This window comes from Silurus meridionalis, chromosome 18, assembly GCF_014805685.1.
Source record: "Silurus meridionalis isolate SWU-2019-XX chromosome 18, ASM1480568v1, whole genome shotgun sequence".
NCBI classification, from domain to species: Eukaryota; Metazoa; Chordata; class Actinopteri; order Siluriformes; family Siluridae; genus Silurus; species Silurus meridionalis.
The window spans coordinates 594,782-613,353 of record NC_060901.1 but is presented as its reverse complement, the minus strand read 5'-3'; the positions used below and the strand labels follow the sequence as shown (position 1 = coordinate 613,353).

General features: G+C 44.0%; 1 protein-coding gene across 2 annotated transcripts in view; it reads right to left on the bottom strand.

Annotated features, from left to right (window-relative positions):
- kcnc2 (potassium voltage-gated channel, Shaw-related subfamily, member 2) overlaps positions 1-8,742 on the bottom strand; it is a 39,254-nt gene extending 30,512 nt beyond the window's left edge. For both annotated transcript variants that reach the window (XM_046872667.1, XM_046872668.1), the window contains exon 1: positions 7,644-8,742. In XM_046872667.1, the coding sequence (XP_046728623.1) occupies positions 7,644-8,375 (732 nt within the window). In that variant the 5' untranslated portion in view covers positions 8,376-8,742. The remainder of the gene's footprint in view (positions 1-7,643) is intronic.
- Between the last annotated feature and the right edge of the window lie 9,830 nt (positions 8,743-18,572).

Genomic DNA, 18,572 nt, shown 5'->3' with positions numbered 1-18,572 from the left:
GCTACAATGTGCTCAGGACCACACTTTGCATGAACACCTCTGCATGTAAACATCATCACTGAATGGTTTATAAACTCAACACTGATGGAACTGTAATGATGGACATTTGGTGCTGAGGATGAAGAGGAGATTTTAATTGCTCTCAATGTTTCTTCCGCATACCATCTCAGGTAGTTTTTCCTTCACCATAGTCACCATTAGATCACTCATTAGGGACAAACTATAGATTATTTTATAGAACTTTATAACCACTTTATCTGTGTAAAGCTGCTTTTTCTGAGATGCAGACAAGTGTGTACACAATGGTATCCATCTTACCATCCTGTGTGTGTGTGTGTGTGTGTGTGTGTGTGTGTGTGTGTGTGTGTGTGTGTGTGTGTGTGTGTGGGGGGAGTCAGGGTCAGTAAATCTTCTCTGCTGGTCTAAACACTATCAGAAGCACTGACCTACATTTACAACCTAAATTCTAAAATTGTATTAATTTATTCCATCAGTTTCTTCTCTTCATGTGGTAGTGTTTCTCTCGGCTGCACTGCTTCAGTACGTGTATGTGGATGTTAGATTTTTGTCTAATCAGATTTCAGCCTCTATGTGCTGCCATGTGAATCTAATCTGCTCAGAACCTTCAGAATCAGTACTGCTGGACTTTTACCATAGAGAATATTACCAACAGCTCTGTTTCTTTAACCAATCAGATTTCAGATTCTCCTCACAGAGCAGATCACTGGCCCAGAATAGCGTCAGCATTGTTCTGTCCTCTGATTGGTTGGTCAGAGGGAAACTGTTACAGTCGAGTTGGACTGGTAAAACACGTGTGTAGCTCTGCACACGTTCATACATCTGAGTCAGACTTTTTTACACCTACGGAGGAAGAGAAATTTATTTGGTCTCAGACACTTAAAAATCCATTATGAAGAAAAGCGAGACATGGTGAGAAGATCACCAACCCTGAAGCTAGCTAGCGTGTCTCAGCCCGGGAAAGTGTTTGTTCTCCACTTCCAGACCAGTGAATACGAGCGGTATCACTGGATTACACCCTCTGGGGGGCGCTGCACATTATGAGTCTGCATCTCTGGTGAGTAGGTTGTGTTTTATTTCCATTTTAATGTTTTTGTCATGTTATTAGATAAATATTGATTGTGAACTGCTCCAGATGTTGTAGGTGCACAGTTGTGGTTGTAGTGTAGAGGTTTGGAGTGTAACTGGGTTTGTTGTTTTAGTAAAATGTTCTTCACCCTCTATATGTGAAACGTCTCTCTCTAATGCCACGTGTTGTTATATTGTGTGTTTGTATTGTATTGATGGTTTATATAATTGTGATGTGATAGTGGTGTATTAAGAGGTGGATTAAGTCGGGTACGTCCCTACTGAAGGTCCAGGTACCAAATACACGGCCCACCACTGGTGTGGGGTGTGTGTGTGTGTGTGTGTGTGTGTGTGTGTGTGCGCATGTATGCATGTGTGAGATTGTTGAAGTTTATGAGCAGATGAATCAATTAATACAAACTCAAAGAGAAAGAGAGATGGAAGGAGAGAGGCAGAGAAAGAGAGAGAAAAGCAGGGAAGGAGGGAAAGAGGAAGGTTAAAAGGACAAAGATTTTGTGATGTTTCTGTCGAGTTACAGGAGAACAACTGAGACAGGGATGAGAAACAGAATGATCTTCATACACTCTGCATTTGGGGAATTAATGAGTGGGTAAGAGAGAGAGAGAGAGAGAGAGAGAGAGAGAGAATGGAAGACAACAAAACAGAGAAAGAGACAGCGAGACAAACAGTGAGACAGTAAGACAGACAGTGGGACAAACAGTGAGATAGTAAGACAGACAGTGAGACAAACAGTAAGATAGTAAGACAGACAGTGAGATAGACAGTAGGACAAACAGTAAGACAGTAAGACAGACAGTGGGACAAACAGTGAGACAGACAGTAGGCAGACAAACAGAAATAATGTGAGACAGACTAAAATCAATCGTGGCTCTGAATGAAAGGCAGCAATGAGCAATCGAGTTGCCATGGGAACAGTCTTAAAGCAGCATCCTTAGACGTGTGTGTGTGTGCGCATGTATGCATGTGTGAGATTGTTGAAGTTTATGAGCAGATGAATCAATTAATACAAACTCAAAGAGAAAGAGAGATGGAAGGAGAGGCAGAGAAAGAGAGAAAAGCAGGAAGGAGGGAAAGAGGAAGGTTAAAAGGACAAAGATTTTGTGATGTTTCTGTCGAGTTACAGGAGAACAACTGAGACAGGGATGAGAAACAGAATGATCTTCATACACTCTGCATTTGGGGAATTAATGAGTGGGTAAGAGAGAGAGAGAGAGAGAGAGAGAGAGAGAGAATGGAAGACAACAAAACAGAGAAAGAGACAGCGAGACAAACAGTGAGACAGTAAGACAGACAGTGGGACAAACAGTGAGATAGTAAGACAGACAGTGAGACAAACAGTAAGATAGTAAGACAGACAGTGAGATAGACAGTAGGACAAACAGTAAGACAGTAAGACAGACAGTGGGACAAACAGTGAGACAGACAGTAGGCAGACAAACAGAAATAATGTGAGACAGACTAAAATCAATCGTGGCTCTGAATGAAAGGCAGCAATGAGCAATCGAGTTGCCATGGGAACAGTCTTAAAGCAGCATCCTTAGACGTGTGTGTGTGTGTGTGTGTGTGTGTGTGTGTGTGTGTGTGTGTGTTTTAACCTCTAAAGTGGCGCCACACTTTGCCTGTAAACACACACACACACACACACTCACACACAAACACACTCACAGTCTTTCAGCATGTGATAAATAAAATCACTGGTTGAATATCTGTCTTTAAATCTGCTGCAGTGCATTCTTGGTAGTTTATCTTACTGAATCAGTGTGTGATCAGGGGTTCAGGATAATCATTGTTTTGAAGATCAGTGTAGATAAAGGCTTCAGTAAACTATAATTAAAGGGTCGCAGTGACACACACACACACACACACACACACACACACACACACACATGAAATTTATCATTACATATCTCAGTGATTCTAAAATAATTTCAATACAACTCCAGATCATCATTCAGACTGAGAGAAAAACAAAAGCGAGAGACACAGAGACACTGAAAGACACTGAGACACACTGAAATACACTGAAAGACTCTGAGATACACTAAGAGACACACACTAAAAGAGACACTGAGAGACACACACACAGAGACACAGTGACACTAAAAGACATTAAAAGAGAGACACTGATACACTATGAGAGACACAGAGAAACACTAAGTGAGATAGATGCAGAGAGAGACAGAGAAACACAGACAGAGAGAGACACACTGAGAGACACTGATACACAGAGAGACACTGAGAGACACTGATACACTGAGATACACATTGAGAGAGACAGTACGATAGACACGGAGAGACAGTGATACACTATGAGAGACACAGAGAAACACTAAGTGAGATAGATGCACAGAGAGAGACACAGACACAGAGAGACACATTGAGAGACACTGAGAGAGACACAGAGACACTGATACACTGAGATAGACACTGATATGCTGAGATAGACATGGAGAGAGACACTGAGAGACACTGATACACTGAGATAGACACTGAGAGACACTTAGAGATAGACACTGATACACTGAGCGACATCGAGAGACACTGGGAGATAGACACTGATACACTGAGAGGTACAGATACACTGAGATATATACTGAGATATACACGGAGAGATAGACACTGAGACGCTGAGAGACACTGATACACTAAAAGATAGACACTAAGATGCTGAGAGACACTGATACACTGAGATAAACACTGATCGACACTGCGAGATAAACACTGATACCCTGGGAGACACTGATACACAGAGATAGACACTGAGAGACAGAGATAGACACTGAGACACAGAGACACTGAGAGATAGACACTGATACACTGAGAGACACACAGAGAGAAACTGAAACACTGAGAGACACAGAGACACTTAGATAGACACATAGATACACTGAGAAATACTGAGAGACATAGAGACACTGGGATAGACAATGAGAGAGACACTGAAATAGACACAGAGAGGCACAGAGAGGCACTGAGAAAGACACTGAAACACACTGATACACTGAGAGAGACACTGAGAGACACTGATACACTGAGATAGACACTGAGAGACACTGATACACTGAGATAGACACAGAGAGACACTTAGAGACACTGATACACTGAGATAGACATGGAGAGACACACTGAGAGGGACACTGAGAGACACTGAGATAGACACTGATAGAGACACAGAGACACTGATACACTGAGATAGACACTGATACACTGAAAGGCACTGATACACTAAGCGACATCGAGACACTGAGAGATAGACACTGATACACTGAGAGACACACAGAGAGAAACTGAAACACTGAGATAGACACAGAGACACTAAGAGACACTTAGATAGACACAGAGACACTGAGAAATACTGAGAGACATAGAGACACTGGGATAGACAATGAGAGAGACACTGAAATAGACACAGAGAGGCACAGAGAGGCACTGAGACACTGAGAAAGACACTGGAAGACACTGATACACTGAGATAGACACTGAGAGAGACACTGAGAGACACGGACACACTGAGATAGACACAGAGACACTGATACACTGAGATAGACACTGAGAGACACTGAGAGTCACTGATACACTGAGATAGACACTGAGAGAGACACTGAGAGACACTGATACACTGAGATAGACATGGAGAGACACTTAGAGATAGACACTGATACACTGAGAGACACTGATACACTGAGCGACATCGAGAGACACAGAGATAGACACTGATACACTGAAAAGCACTGATACACTGAGCGACATTGAGAGACACAGAGATAGACACTGATACACTGAGAGATACAGATACACTGAGATAAACACAGAGAGACACTGATACACTAAAAGATAGACAATAAGATGCTGAGAAACACTGATACACTGAGATAAACACTGATCGACACTGAGAGATAAACACTGATACACTGGGAGACACTGATACACTGAGATAGACACAGAGACAGAGATAGACACTGAGACACAGAGACACTGAGAGATAGACACTGATACACAGAGACACACAGAGAGAAACAAACACTGAGAGACACGGAGACACTAAGAGACACTTAGATAGACACAGAGACACTGAGATATACTGAGAGACAGAGACACTGGGATAGACAATGAGAGAGACACTGAAATAGACACAGAGAGGCACAGAGAGGCACTGAGACACTGAGAAAGACACTGGAAGACACTGATACACTGAGATTGACACAGAGAAACACGAGATAGACATAGAGAGACACAGAGACACTGAGATAGACACTGAGAGACACAGACACTGGAACAGACACAGAGAGACACATTGAGAGACACTGAGAGAGACACAGAGACACTGATACACTGAGATAGACACTGATATGCTGAGATAGACATGGAGAGAGACACTGAGAGACACTGATACACTGAGATAGACACTGAGAGACACTTAGAGATAGACACTGATACACTGAGCGACATCGAGAGACACTGGGAGATAGACACTGATACACTGAGAGGTACAGATACACTGAGATATATACTGAGATATACACGGAGAGATAGACACTGAGACGCTGAGAGACACTGATACACTAAAAGATAGACACTAAGATGCTGAGAGACACTGATACACTGAGATAAACACTGATCGACACTGCGAGATAAACACTGATACCCTGGGAGACACTGATACACAGAGATAGACACTGAGAGACAGAGATAGACACTGAGACACAGAGACACTGAGAGATAGACACTGATACACTGAGAGACACACAGAGAGAAACTGAAACACTGAGAGACACAGAGACACTTAGATAGACACATAGATACACTGAGAAATACTGAGAGACATAGAGACACTGGGATAGACAATGAGAGAGACACTGAAATAGACACAGAGAGGCACAGAGGCACTGAGAAAGACACTGAAACACACTGATACACTGAGAGAGACACTGAGAGACACTGATACACTGAGATAGACACTGAGAGACACTGATACACTGAGATAGACACAGAGAGACACTTAGAGACACTGATACACTGAGATAGACATGGAGAGACACACTGAGAGGGACACTGAGAGACACTGAGATAGACACTGATAGAGACACAGAGACACTGATACACTGAGATAGACACTGATACACTGAAAGGCACTGATACACTAAGCGACATCGAGAGACACTGAGAGATAGACACTGATACACTGAGAGACACACAGAGAGAAACTGAAACACTGAGATAGACACAGAGACACTAAGAGACACTTAGATAGACACAGAGACACTGAGAAATACTGAGAGACATAGAGACACTGGGATAGACAATGAGAGAGACACTGAAATAGACACAGAGAGGCACAGAGAGGCACTGAGAAAGACACTGGAAGACACTGATACACTGAGATAGACACTGAGAGAGACACTGAGAGACACGGACACACTGAGATAGACACAGAGAGACACTGATACACTGAGATAGACACTGAGAGAGACACTGAGAGTCACTGATACACTGAGATAGACACTGAGAGAGACACTGAGAGACACTGATACACTGAGATAGACATGGAGAGAGACACTGAGAGACACTGATACACTGAGATAGACATGAGAGACACTTAGAGATAGACACTGATACACTGAGAGACACTGATACACTGAGCGACATCGAGAGACACAGAGATAGACACTGATACACTGAAAAGCACTGATACACTGAGCGACATTGAGAGACACAGAGATAGACACTGATACACTGAGAGATACAGATACACTGAGATAAACACAGAGAGACACTGATACACTAAAAGATAGACAATAAGATGCTGAGAAACACTGATACACTGAGATAAACACTGATCGACACTGAGAGATAAACACTGATACACTGGGAGACACTGATACACTGAGATAGACACAGAGACAGAGATAGACACTGAGACACAGAGACACTGAGAGATAGACACTGATACACAGAGACACACAGAGAGAAACAAACACTGAGAGACACGGAGACACTAAGAGACACTTAGATAGACACAGAGACACTGAGATATACTGAGAGACAGAGACACTGGGATAGACAATGAGAGAGACACTGAAATAGACACAGAGAGGCACAGAGAGGCACTGAGACACTGAGAAAGACACTGGAAGACACTGATACACTGAGATTGACACAGAGAAACACGAGATAGACATAGAGAGACACAGAGACACTGAGATAGACACTGAGAGACACAGACACTGGAACAGACACAGAGAGACACGAGATAGACACAGAGAGACACAGAGACACTGAGGTGGACACAGAGTCACTGAGGTAGACTCAGAGACAATAGGGTAGACAATAAGAGACACTAAGGTAGACACTGAGAGACACAATGTCACTGAGATAGATAGTGAGAGACACACAGAGAGACACAGATTTAGGAAAAATAAAAGAAATAAACATTACGTATGAGTCTGTATGATTGAGTCAGAAATTGTGAGACACAAAAACAGGTGCCAACAGGTATCTCAGGATGGACCAGTTCTGTTTTCGGGTTCCTGCCTTACCCGAGCGGCTCGGGACGAGTAAGGATCCTCAAAAAGGTTCCAGATGACAGGTTGCCACTTTCTCCAGCGGCTTAGACTGGTTCCTTTGGCATGTTCTGCTTCTCCGACCCTCGTCCTCTTCCCCACCTCACGCTTGGCCTCATTATCGTCGTTCTCCTCGTCCTCATCGTTCCCTGTCCCACTGTCCATCACGTTCATGTCAAAGACATCCAGTGCCTCCTCGGCATCTCTGTGTTGGCGGTATGTCATCCAGCAGCACGGCTCCACATCCGTCTCGTCGATGCCCCAGAAGGCGAGCTCCTCCTCGAACAGGGGGCCACACACGTCCGCGGGACAATGCAACTTCCCCGTGCGGTAATAATTTAACACGTACGCAAACACGCCTGGGTGACGATCGAAAAAGTACTCGTTACCAATCCGCACCTGTTGCTCATGCTCATGGTGATGATGGTGATGATGATGGTGGTGATGGTCCAGCAGTGCAGACTCTGCGTCTGATCCAGAAGCAGATCCACTGAGTGAGGATAAGGGAATGGAGGCGAGCAGGGCGAGGCGTGTTCCTGGCAGTGTTCGCAGCGTGGTGCGATATGTCTCGTGCCTGGTGCCACCGACGTTGAGGATTATTCTCTCGTGGTCGTCCTCGAGTTTTCCCATCCTCGCCTGAACAGGTGGCACATGCCCATGACTGGACACTCCACTTTCACGTGCGAAAGCTCTGTCTGGTGAAGACATGCATACTTCTTTTCCTTTATGTTTCCCAACTTACAGAACAAACCTTTGAGTTTTCTCACAGCCCTTCACACTGAATCACTTATAGCTCATCAACAGAACCTTCACACAACCTTCACCACACAGGAGAGGTGTACCCTTTATCTGCTTCTAGTCCTCACTGATCCGGAGCGAGTCCAGCTGTAACAAGAAACAAAAGAACAAGGTGCAGGCAGATGCAGGGCTTCACGTCTCATCTCTCTGAGTTAGAACTCGCAATCTCAGAGTGACGATCAACTCCAGCCCCAGAAATCAGATGGGTGGGGAATGTTTTCCTTCTCTCCTTCTTTTTCTCTCTCTCCCTCTCCTTCTTTCACTCAGTTTCTCTTCCTCTCTCTCCCTCTCTTCCTCACTCTCTCAATCTCTCCATCCTTCTATTTCTCTCTCTCTCTCTCTCCCTCTCTGCATGTGTGGGGGAGGAGTGAGTGCAATTTCTGTTTAACTATTTTTCGTGTGTGTGTGTGTGTGTGTGTGTGTGTGTGTGTGTGTGTGTGTGTGTGTGTGTGTGTGTGTTTGTGCGTGTGTTTGTGTGCGTTTGTGTGTGTGCGTGTTTGTGCGTGTGTACGTGTGTGTGTGTGTGTGTGTTAGAAACAGTGGAATTTTAGCATTTGGAGGCCACAGGAAATCGAGGGCATTATGAAACTCTTAAAAGTAAAAAAGACAAAATAAATGACCTGTTGGACATTACATCACAGGGGGTGCTGGTCTGCTCACGCTTTACAAGCGTCACTGAGATGGATGCTCCTTCTAAGATCTTCTTTAGTTTAGAACAAAAAAATAGACGGAAAAGATTCATGCATGCTGTGCGAACAGAATCAGGGGATCTCGTGTCAGAGCCTTCTGAAATTCGCCAGCAGACTGTCAGCTTCTATTCTAAGCTGTATAGCAGTGAGAGGTTAGGGGTACAGGAGGTGAAAGAGAGCTTCCTCAAGATCCTGCCAAAGCTCACAGAGTCCGTTACCAGAGAGTTGGACAAGGAGCTGACACTGGCTGAGCTTCAGGAGGCTCTCCAGGGCATGGGGAACAGACAGGCACCAGGTATCGATGGTCTCCTTGTGGAATTGTACATGGCATTCTGGGTAAGAATAGGGCCAGACGTGCTGAAGGTCCTACAGGACAGTGTCAGAGGGTGTCAGCTCCCATCGAGCTGCAGGAGAGCCGTCCTGGCCCTGCTGCCAAAGAAGAGAGACCTGACCCAGCTGAACAACTGGTGCCCAGTGTCACTACTGTGCACTGACTGAAAACTGCTGTCAAAAGCATTAGCCTCGAGACTGACGAAGGTGATGGAGCAGATCATTCACCATGAAGGTCGATATTTGATAACGTATACTTAATTCGTGATATTTTTCTATGTCTCCAGACTATTGGGCTTAAAGACTGGTCCGATTCTCCTAGACCAGGACAAGGCTTTTGACCGGGTTGAGCATGAATATTTGTGGAAGGTGCTGAAAAGCTTTGGGTTCAACCCTGGTTTCATAGCCATGATCAGGGTGCTGTACAGTGAAATTGAGAGTGTACTGAAGGTTAATGGTGGTTGTAATATGTGCCCCTTTTAGAGTGTACAGAGGGATGACAAGGCTGTTCACTGTCAGGAATGTTGTACAGAACATTTGAACCAATTCACAATTAACCCCTTTTAATCACTTTAAGAAATCATCCAGACCCTGCTCATAGACAACTTCTGGGATGGTCTGCACTGGATTCCACAAAGTGTCCTCTATCTGCCCAAGGAGGAAGGTGGCAAGGGCTGCTTCATCTGACCAGCAGAACTGCAGCCTTTTGCCTCCAGTTTATCCAGAGCCTCTTTGGAGAAATGAGCTTGGTCTTAACAATGATATTAAACCAGAGTGGAGTCACTGTACAAACCATCATTAACCATAAAACCTGCTTAAAGATTATTCATTTTATTCTTGGTCAGGCTAAAATGGCAATATACTTGAGCAATAAGAACAAAGTGGCACAAAATGCTGACTATGATCTCAACAGAATGATCTCCAGACCAACTAAATCAAGGATTCTGGTTGATTTACATTTTTATGAGTATGTGGGATCTAAAGATGTTTGAGGCTGTGTGGTGTTGTAAAGAAGCACTTTCATCAGTACAGGAGTCAAACCCCACCCACTCTTACACCATTTTTCTTTGACGTGTTCCAGAACTGATCTGACGCAGTGTTTTCTGTGTGCTTGGCACCACCAGCTGTTCATGAGTGGAATTGCAGCCTGAATGCTGATTACATCTTCTTTTGGCTGCTCCCATTATAGTTCACCAGAGGGGTTAGGGTTAGGGTTGGCTCATCCGTCTCCATACTACTCTGTCCTCTACATCTGCCTCTTTTGTACTTTTGTATGTCGCTCTGGATAAGGGCGTCTGCTAAATGCTGCAAATGTAAATGTAAATGTAAAATCACCTCACCTCTGTTCCCTTCACCTACATGCCCATTGAAATCTGCCATCATCAGCAATTCCTAGGTACACCTTCTACCACTTCATTTATCTCAGTCCAGAATTTCTCCTTCTCCTCCATCTCACAGCCCACTTGTGGAGCATAAGCACTGATGACAGTTATCATCAACCATTCAACTTCCAGCTTCACGATCATCACCCTATCAGAAACTCTCTTCACCTCCACTACACTCTTACTGTACTCTTCCTTCAGAATCCCCTCTACACCATTTCTCTTTCCATCCACACCATGATAAAACAGTTTAAATCCACCTCCAATGTTCCTGCTCTTACTCCCTTTCCACTTGGTCTCCTGAACACACAGCATATCTACCTTTCTCCTCCATCATATCAGCTACCTCTCTCCCTTTACCCGTCATAGTACCAACATTTAAAGTACCAACCCGAACCTCCACTCTCCTACACTTCTCCTTTCCCTGCCATCTCTGTAGACGTCTTCCTCCTCTCCTTCTCCTCCTTTAGCCAGCAGTAGCCCAATTTACACCGGTACCCTGTTGTTAATGATACCTGTGGTAGTCGTTGGTAACCCGGGCCTCGACCGATTCGCTATGAAATTCTGATTTGTGATCCGCATATTTTATTTGGCACGTTTTACTCTGGATGACCTTCATAATAAAATCCTCCACATTTATCCGGATTGAGACCGAAACTAAGAGTCACCTGACCTGTGCAGCACTAATGGAATGCTGAATACATCCAGAGGAAATATTTAGTGAGATTTTACACACTAACCTGCTTCTTTTAAATTTTTTTACAAACTCACACCTCCACCTGAGAGAAACATGACCACTGTCCACTGTCAGACGTCAAGTCAAGACAAGTTTATTTCTATTGCGCTTTTTACAACAGACATTGTCTCAAAGCAGCTTTACACAAATCAACAGTGAAGGTGAATGGTGTGTGTTTATCTTTGATAAGCAGCCGTGGAGACTGTGGCAAGGAAAAATGAGGAAGAAACCTTGAGAGGAACCAGACTCAAAAGGGGATCCTCATCCTCATTTGGGTGACATCAAGAGTGTGATCATAAATCTTTCAACAGTACAGAACACTGGAGAGTGAGAACTAACATGAGTACAGGAGTATAAGATTATAAGTGATGTTCTTTCTGCAGTCTTTGGTATAAAAGTAGGAGCTACTGAGCTCAACATTTGTGATCATCACAGATCCAGCAACAGCTTCTCCATGCCAGAGCCTTTAAACACTCCAGGAGGTCCAATGTCAAAACCACACATGTAGCGGGATCCAATTGGCACTGGTACGTCTCTAGATGGTTCGGGATCATTGCGAGTTCGGCATCTACAGTTGTGTTCAAAATTATTCAACCCCCAATGCTGTAAATGGTTTTAGGGAATTTAGTGCACATTTGTAATTGTATTCAGAATGAAATCCAACAAGGACTTCTTAAAGAACCATATGCAACTAAAATGACATCAATTAGTTTTGTAATACAGTTCTAAATGTTTCTTTTGTGAATTCTTCATTGACATAATTATTCAACCCCTTAAAGACTACCACTCTGAAGAACAGAGGTTCAATGAAGTGTTTTCAATCAGGTATTGAAAACACCTGTGGATATCAGGGAGCAGCAATAAAGCCTAATAAGCACCAATTAGGCAGCTTTAAAATGACTGTGATACTCAGCTCCTTCTAGACATTTACTGGTGTGGTCAAGAGAATGGTCCAGGAAGACAAGAGAACAGGTGATTACTCTTCACAGGAAGGGCAATGGCTATAAGAAGATTGCAAAGATGTTAAACATACCAAGAGACACCATAGGAAGCATCATTCGCAAATTCAAGGCAAAGGGCACTGTTGAAACGCTACCTGGTCGTGGCAGAAAGAAGATGCTGACTTGACTGCTGTGCGCTACCTGAAGCATAGAGTGGAGAAAAGTCCCTGTGTGACTGCTGAGGAACTGAGAAAAGATTTGTCAGATGTGGGTACTGAAGTTTCTGCTCAGACAATACGGCGCACCCTGCGTAATGAAGGCCTCCATGCCAGAACTCCCAGGCGCACCCCCTTGCTGTCCCCAAAGAATAAGAAGAGTCGACTGCAGTATGCCAAAAGTCATGTGGACAAACCACAGAAGTTTTGGGATAGTGTTCTGTGGACTGATGAAACAAAATTAGAACTGTTTGGGCCCATGGATCAACGCTATGTTTGGAGGAGGAAGAACAAGGCCTATGAAGAAAAGAACACCTTGCCTACTGTGAAGCATGGCGGGGGGTCAATCATGCTTTGGGGCTGTTTTGCTTCTGCAGGTACTGGGAAGCTTCAGCGTGTGCAAGGTACCATGAATTCTCTTCAGTACCAGGAGATATTGGATGACAATGTGATGCAGTCCGTCACAAACCTGAGGCTTGGAAGGCGTTGGACCTTTCAACAGGACAATGATCCCAAGTCCACTAGAGCATGGTTGCAGATTAAAGGCTGGAACATTTTGAAGTGGCCATCGCAGTCACCAGACTTAAATCCGATTGAGAACCTCTGGTGGGACTTAAAGAAAGCAGTTGCAGTGCAAGCCTAAGAATGTGACTGAACTGGAGGCTTTTGCCCATGATGAATGGGCGAAGATACCCGTAGATCGCTGCAAGACACTTGTGTCAAGCTATGCTTCACGTTTAAAAGCTGTTATAACTGTAAAAGGATGTTGTACTAAGTACTAAGATTGAATGTCACTTGGGGGTTGAATAAAACTGATAATGATGTGAGCTCAGAAAAGACATTTGTGGTTATTTCATTATAAATGTTATGTTATATTTGTCTGACCTACACGTGCCTCTTTGATTTAATTGTAAGCAGGATGACTGAATGATCATAATCAATGTCAAACCGACCAAAACAATCAATTTCAGTGGGGGTTGAATAATTTTGAACACAACTGTACTTCTTCAAAGGTCCATAATCTTCATGAGGTGGGACGTGACTGGAGCTGGCCAAACCTCAGGAAGCCTCGGGATGGGGAGAGAAAGAGAAGCAGTGGAGAGGAATTAGCATAGCTGCTGTTTATGATATTAACAGCACAAGTTAATAATGTGATCAGATGTTCTGGAGCACAAAGTTATGATGTGATGTGTGTTATCTGTAGAACTCACTAAAAACATACGTCTTTAATCTGCACTTAAACTGGGAGAGTGTGTCTGAGCCCCGAACACTGTCAGGAAGACTATTCCAGAGTTTAGGAGCTAAATGTGAAAATGTTCTACCACCTTTAGTGGACTTTGCTATTCTAGGAACTACTAGAAGTCCAGAGTTTTGAGATCTCAGGGAGCGTGACGGATTGTAGCGTGTTAGAAGACTGGATAGATACATGGAGATAAACCATTTAGTGTTTCATAAGTAAGAAGCAGTAGTTTGTAGTCGATTAACAACTTAACCGGAAGCCAATGTAGGGACGATAAGATCGGGTTATGTGATCATATTTTCTTGACCTTGTAAGAACTCTGACTGCTGCATTCTGAACTAACTGAAGCTTGTTTATTAATGATGCAGGACATCCACCTAGTAATGCATTACAGTAGTCTATTCTGGAGGTCATAAACGCATGGACGAGCTTCTCTGCATCAGATATAGATAACATGTTTCTTAGCTTAGAAATATTTCTAAGGTGAAAGAAGGCTGTTTTTGTAACTTGGTTGATATGATTTTTAAAAGATAAGTTGCTCTAAAATAACTCCCAGGTCTTTTACTGTTGAACTAGTGGTTACAGAACATCCGTCTAAATGCAGGTTGAGATGCTGGAGCTTCTGTATAATGGTTTTTGGGCTGATGAGCAAAATCTCCGTCTTATCAGAATTTAAAAGTAGAAAGTTATGGGTCATCCAATCTCTTATTTCCTTAACACACTCAGTTATCCGAGCTAATTGAGCGTATTGCCTGGTTTAGAGAAGATATATAGTTGGGTATCATCAGCATAACAATGGAAGCTATTTCCATGCCTTCTAATAATATTTCCTAAGGGAAGCATGTATATTGTGAAAAGCAGGGGTCCTAGAACTGAACCTTGTGGCACGCCATAATTTACTAACATTAGCCTGGATAGCTCTCCATTTAAATCTATGAAATGGTAACGATCAGACAGGTAGGATTTAAACCAGCTTAAACGCCTGTCCCTGAATGCTGATGTAATTCTGTAAGCGATCTAGGAGGAGATCATTGTCTATAGTGTTGAATGCAGCATTAAGATCTAGTAAAACTAACAGCGAGATGAAGCCTTGGTCTGAAGCTAAAAACAGGTCATTAGTGATTTTAACTAGGGCAGTTTCTGTGCTATGATGGGGCCTAAAACCTGACTGCAATGTCTATCTTCAGATTTCACTGTAGTTATAAGGAGTCTCAGTGGCTTACACACACACACACACACACACACACACACACACACACACACACACACACACACACACACACACACACACACACACACACACACACACAGCATTCAGAAAGTATTCAGACCCTTCAGATAGCTTTCCCTCATGAATCTGTACTCAGATTCCCATAATGACAGTGAAAACAGGAATCTGTACATTTATTAAAAAAAAAAAAGATCTGGTGAAGACTACAAACCATTCTGCTGCACTGAAGATTCCCAGGAGCACAGCAACCTCCATAATCCTTAAATGGAAGATGTGTGGAACAATTAGGACTCTTCCACGAGCTGATCATCTTCTTCTTTCGGCTGCTCCCATTAGGGGTCGCCACAGCGGATCATCCGTCTTCATACCACCCTGTCCTCTACATCTGCCTCTTTCACACCAACTACCTGCATGTCTTCCCTCACCACATCCATGAACCTCCTCCTTGGCCTTCCTCTTTTCCTCCTACCTGGTGGCTCCATCTTCAGCATTCTTCTACCAATTTAATTCATGTCCCTTCTCTGCACATGTCCAAACCATCTCAATCTCGCCTCCCTCACCTTGTCACCAAAACATGCTACATGCGCTGTCCCTCTAATAAACTCATTTCTAATCCTGTCCATCGTCGTCACTCCCAACGAAAACCTTAACATCTTCAGCTCTGCTACCTCCAGCTCTGCCTCCAGCTCCACCTCCTGTCTTTTACTCAATGCCACTGTCTCTAATCCATACAACATCGCAGGTCTCACCACAGTCCTATAAACTTTCCCTTTCATTCTTGCAGATACCCTACTATCACAAATCACTCCTGTCACTCTTCTCCACCACTCCACCCTGCCTGCACTCTTTTCTTTACTTCTCTAACACACTCTCCATTACTTTGCACTGTTGACCCCAGGTACCTGAACTCCTCCACCTTCTCCACCTCTTCTCCCTGCAACCGCACCCTCCACTGCCCTCCCTCTCATTCACACACATGTACTCTGTCTTACTCCTACTGACTTTCATTCCCCTTCTCTCCAGCGCATATCTCCACCTCTCCAGGCTCTTCTCAACCTGCTCTCTACTCTCACCACAAATCACAATATCATCTGCAAACATCATAGTCCAGGAGACTCCTGTCTGACCTCGTCCGTCAACCTGTCCATCACCACTGCAAACAGGAAAGGGCTCAGGGCCGATCCTTGATGCAGTCAACCTTCACCCTGAACCAGTCTGTCGTACCTACTGCACACTTCACTGCCGTCACACTGTCCTCATACATGTCCTGCACCACCCTCACATACTTCTCTGACACACCTGACTTCCTCATACAATACCACAACTCCTCTCTCCACCCTGTCATACGCTTTCTCTAAATCCACAAATACACAATGCAATTCCTTCTGTCCTTCTCTATACTTCTCCATCAACATCCTCAAAGCAAATAAGGCATCTGTGGTGCTCTTCCTCGGCATGAAACCATACTGTTGCTCACAGATGGTCACCTCTTCTCTCAGCCTGGCTTCCACTACTCTTTCCCATAACTTCATGGTGTGACTGATCAACTTTATTCCCCTGTAGTTACTGCAGGTCTGCACATCTCCCTTATGCTTAAAGATCGGTACCAGCACACTCCTTCTCCATTCCTCAGGCATCTTCTCACCTTCCAAAATCCTGTTAAACAATCTGGTTAAAAACTCAACTGCCATCTCTCCTAAACATCTCCACGTCATCTGGTCCAACCGACTTTCCATTCTTCATCCTCTTAATCGCTGCTCTCACTTCCTCCTTACTAATCCTATCTACATCCTGCTTCACCAACTCCACATCCTCCAACCTTCTCTCTCTGTGATTTTCCTCATTCATCAGCTGCTCAAAATACTCCCTCCACCTTCTCAACACACTCTCCTCACTAGTCAACACATTTCCCTCTCCATCCTTTATTGCTCTAACTTGCAGTACATCCTTCCCAGCTCGGTCCCTCTGCCTGGCCAATCGGTATAACTCCTTTTCTCCTTCCTTAGTGTCCAACCTCTTATACAGCTCCTCATATGCCTTTTCCTTGGCTTTCGCCACATCCCTTTTACCTGCTGCCGCATCTCCTTGTACTCCTGTCTACTTTTCTCATCACTCTGTTGATCCCACTTCTGTTTTGCCAACCTCTTTCCCCTAATGCTCTCCTGCACTTTCTCATTCCACCACCACGTCTCCTTGTCTTGCTTTCTATTTCCAGATGTCACACCAAGTACTTTTCTAGCTGCCTCCCTCATCACCTCTGCAGTAGTTGCCCAATCATCCGGCACCTCTTCACCACCACCAAGCCCGTCTGACCTCTTCCCTGAACCTCACACTTCACTCTTCCTCCTTCAGTTTCCACCATCTTATTCTTCTTTCAATCCTTACTTTCCTCCTCTTCTTCTTCGCCTCCAAAACCATCCTACAGACCACCATCCAATGCTGTCTAGCTACACTGTCCCCCGCCAACACCTTACAGTCTCCAATCTCCTTCAGGTTGCATCTTCTGCATAGCACATAGTCCACCTGTGTGCACCTTCCTCCACTCTTATACGAGCTGATCTTCAGACCAAACTAAACAATCAGGGGAGAAATAAACCTTCACAGCACTGATATGAGCTTTATGGCAGAGTGGCTAAATGAAAGCTTCTCCTCTCTTATTCCAGAGATCCTCATGTCTGTGTTTCCTTCTGCTTCTCCCTTTTAGTTCTGCTGCTACAGTGAGTATTGCCAGAGTCCAAACTGCACAGTGACATTAACTTTCATACAACAATAAAGAGACTAAATAATCCACATCCTTCTCTCCCTCTCTCTCGGTTGAGTTAAACATGCTCCTGAGGTTACAGTGACCACTGTTCCTGCTCCTCTCCTCGGATCTCCTCTCTTCGTACAGTCCTGTCTCTGGATAGTGTTCTCTTCAATTGGAGGCGATTCTGTGCAGCTGGGAATGGTTTCTTGGGTGGTTTCATGAACTTCTGGAGTAAGATCAGGAGCTTTGAGGGTGGATTTGGACTGTAGTTAATGTAAACAGTCTGCTACACTGACTCAGGACTACAGTTTTCTCTGATCTCCATCACTGAACCTCAACATCGTTTATCTGTAATAAATGGACATTCGGTGGAACCCAGATGAGGATGAGGTTCCCTCTTGAGTCTGGTTCCTCTCAAGTTTTTTCCTTCTGCATCTCGAAGTTTTTCCTTCACCACAGTCTCCACCGACTTGTTTATCAGGGACAAACTTACACTTATAAAGAACTGTTTCATTTTTATCTCCACATTATCTGTGTAAAGCTGCTCTGAGACAATGTTCAAATAAACATGAATTTAATTGAATTTGAACCATGTTG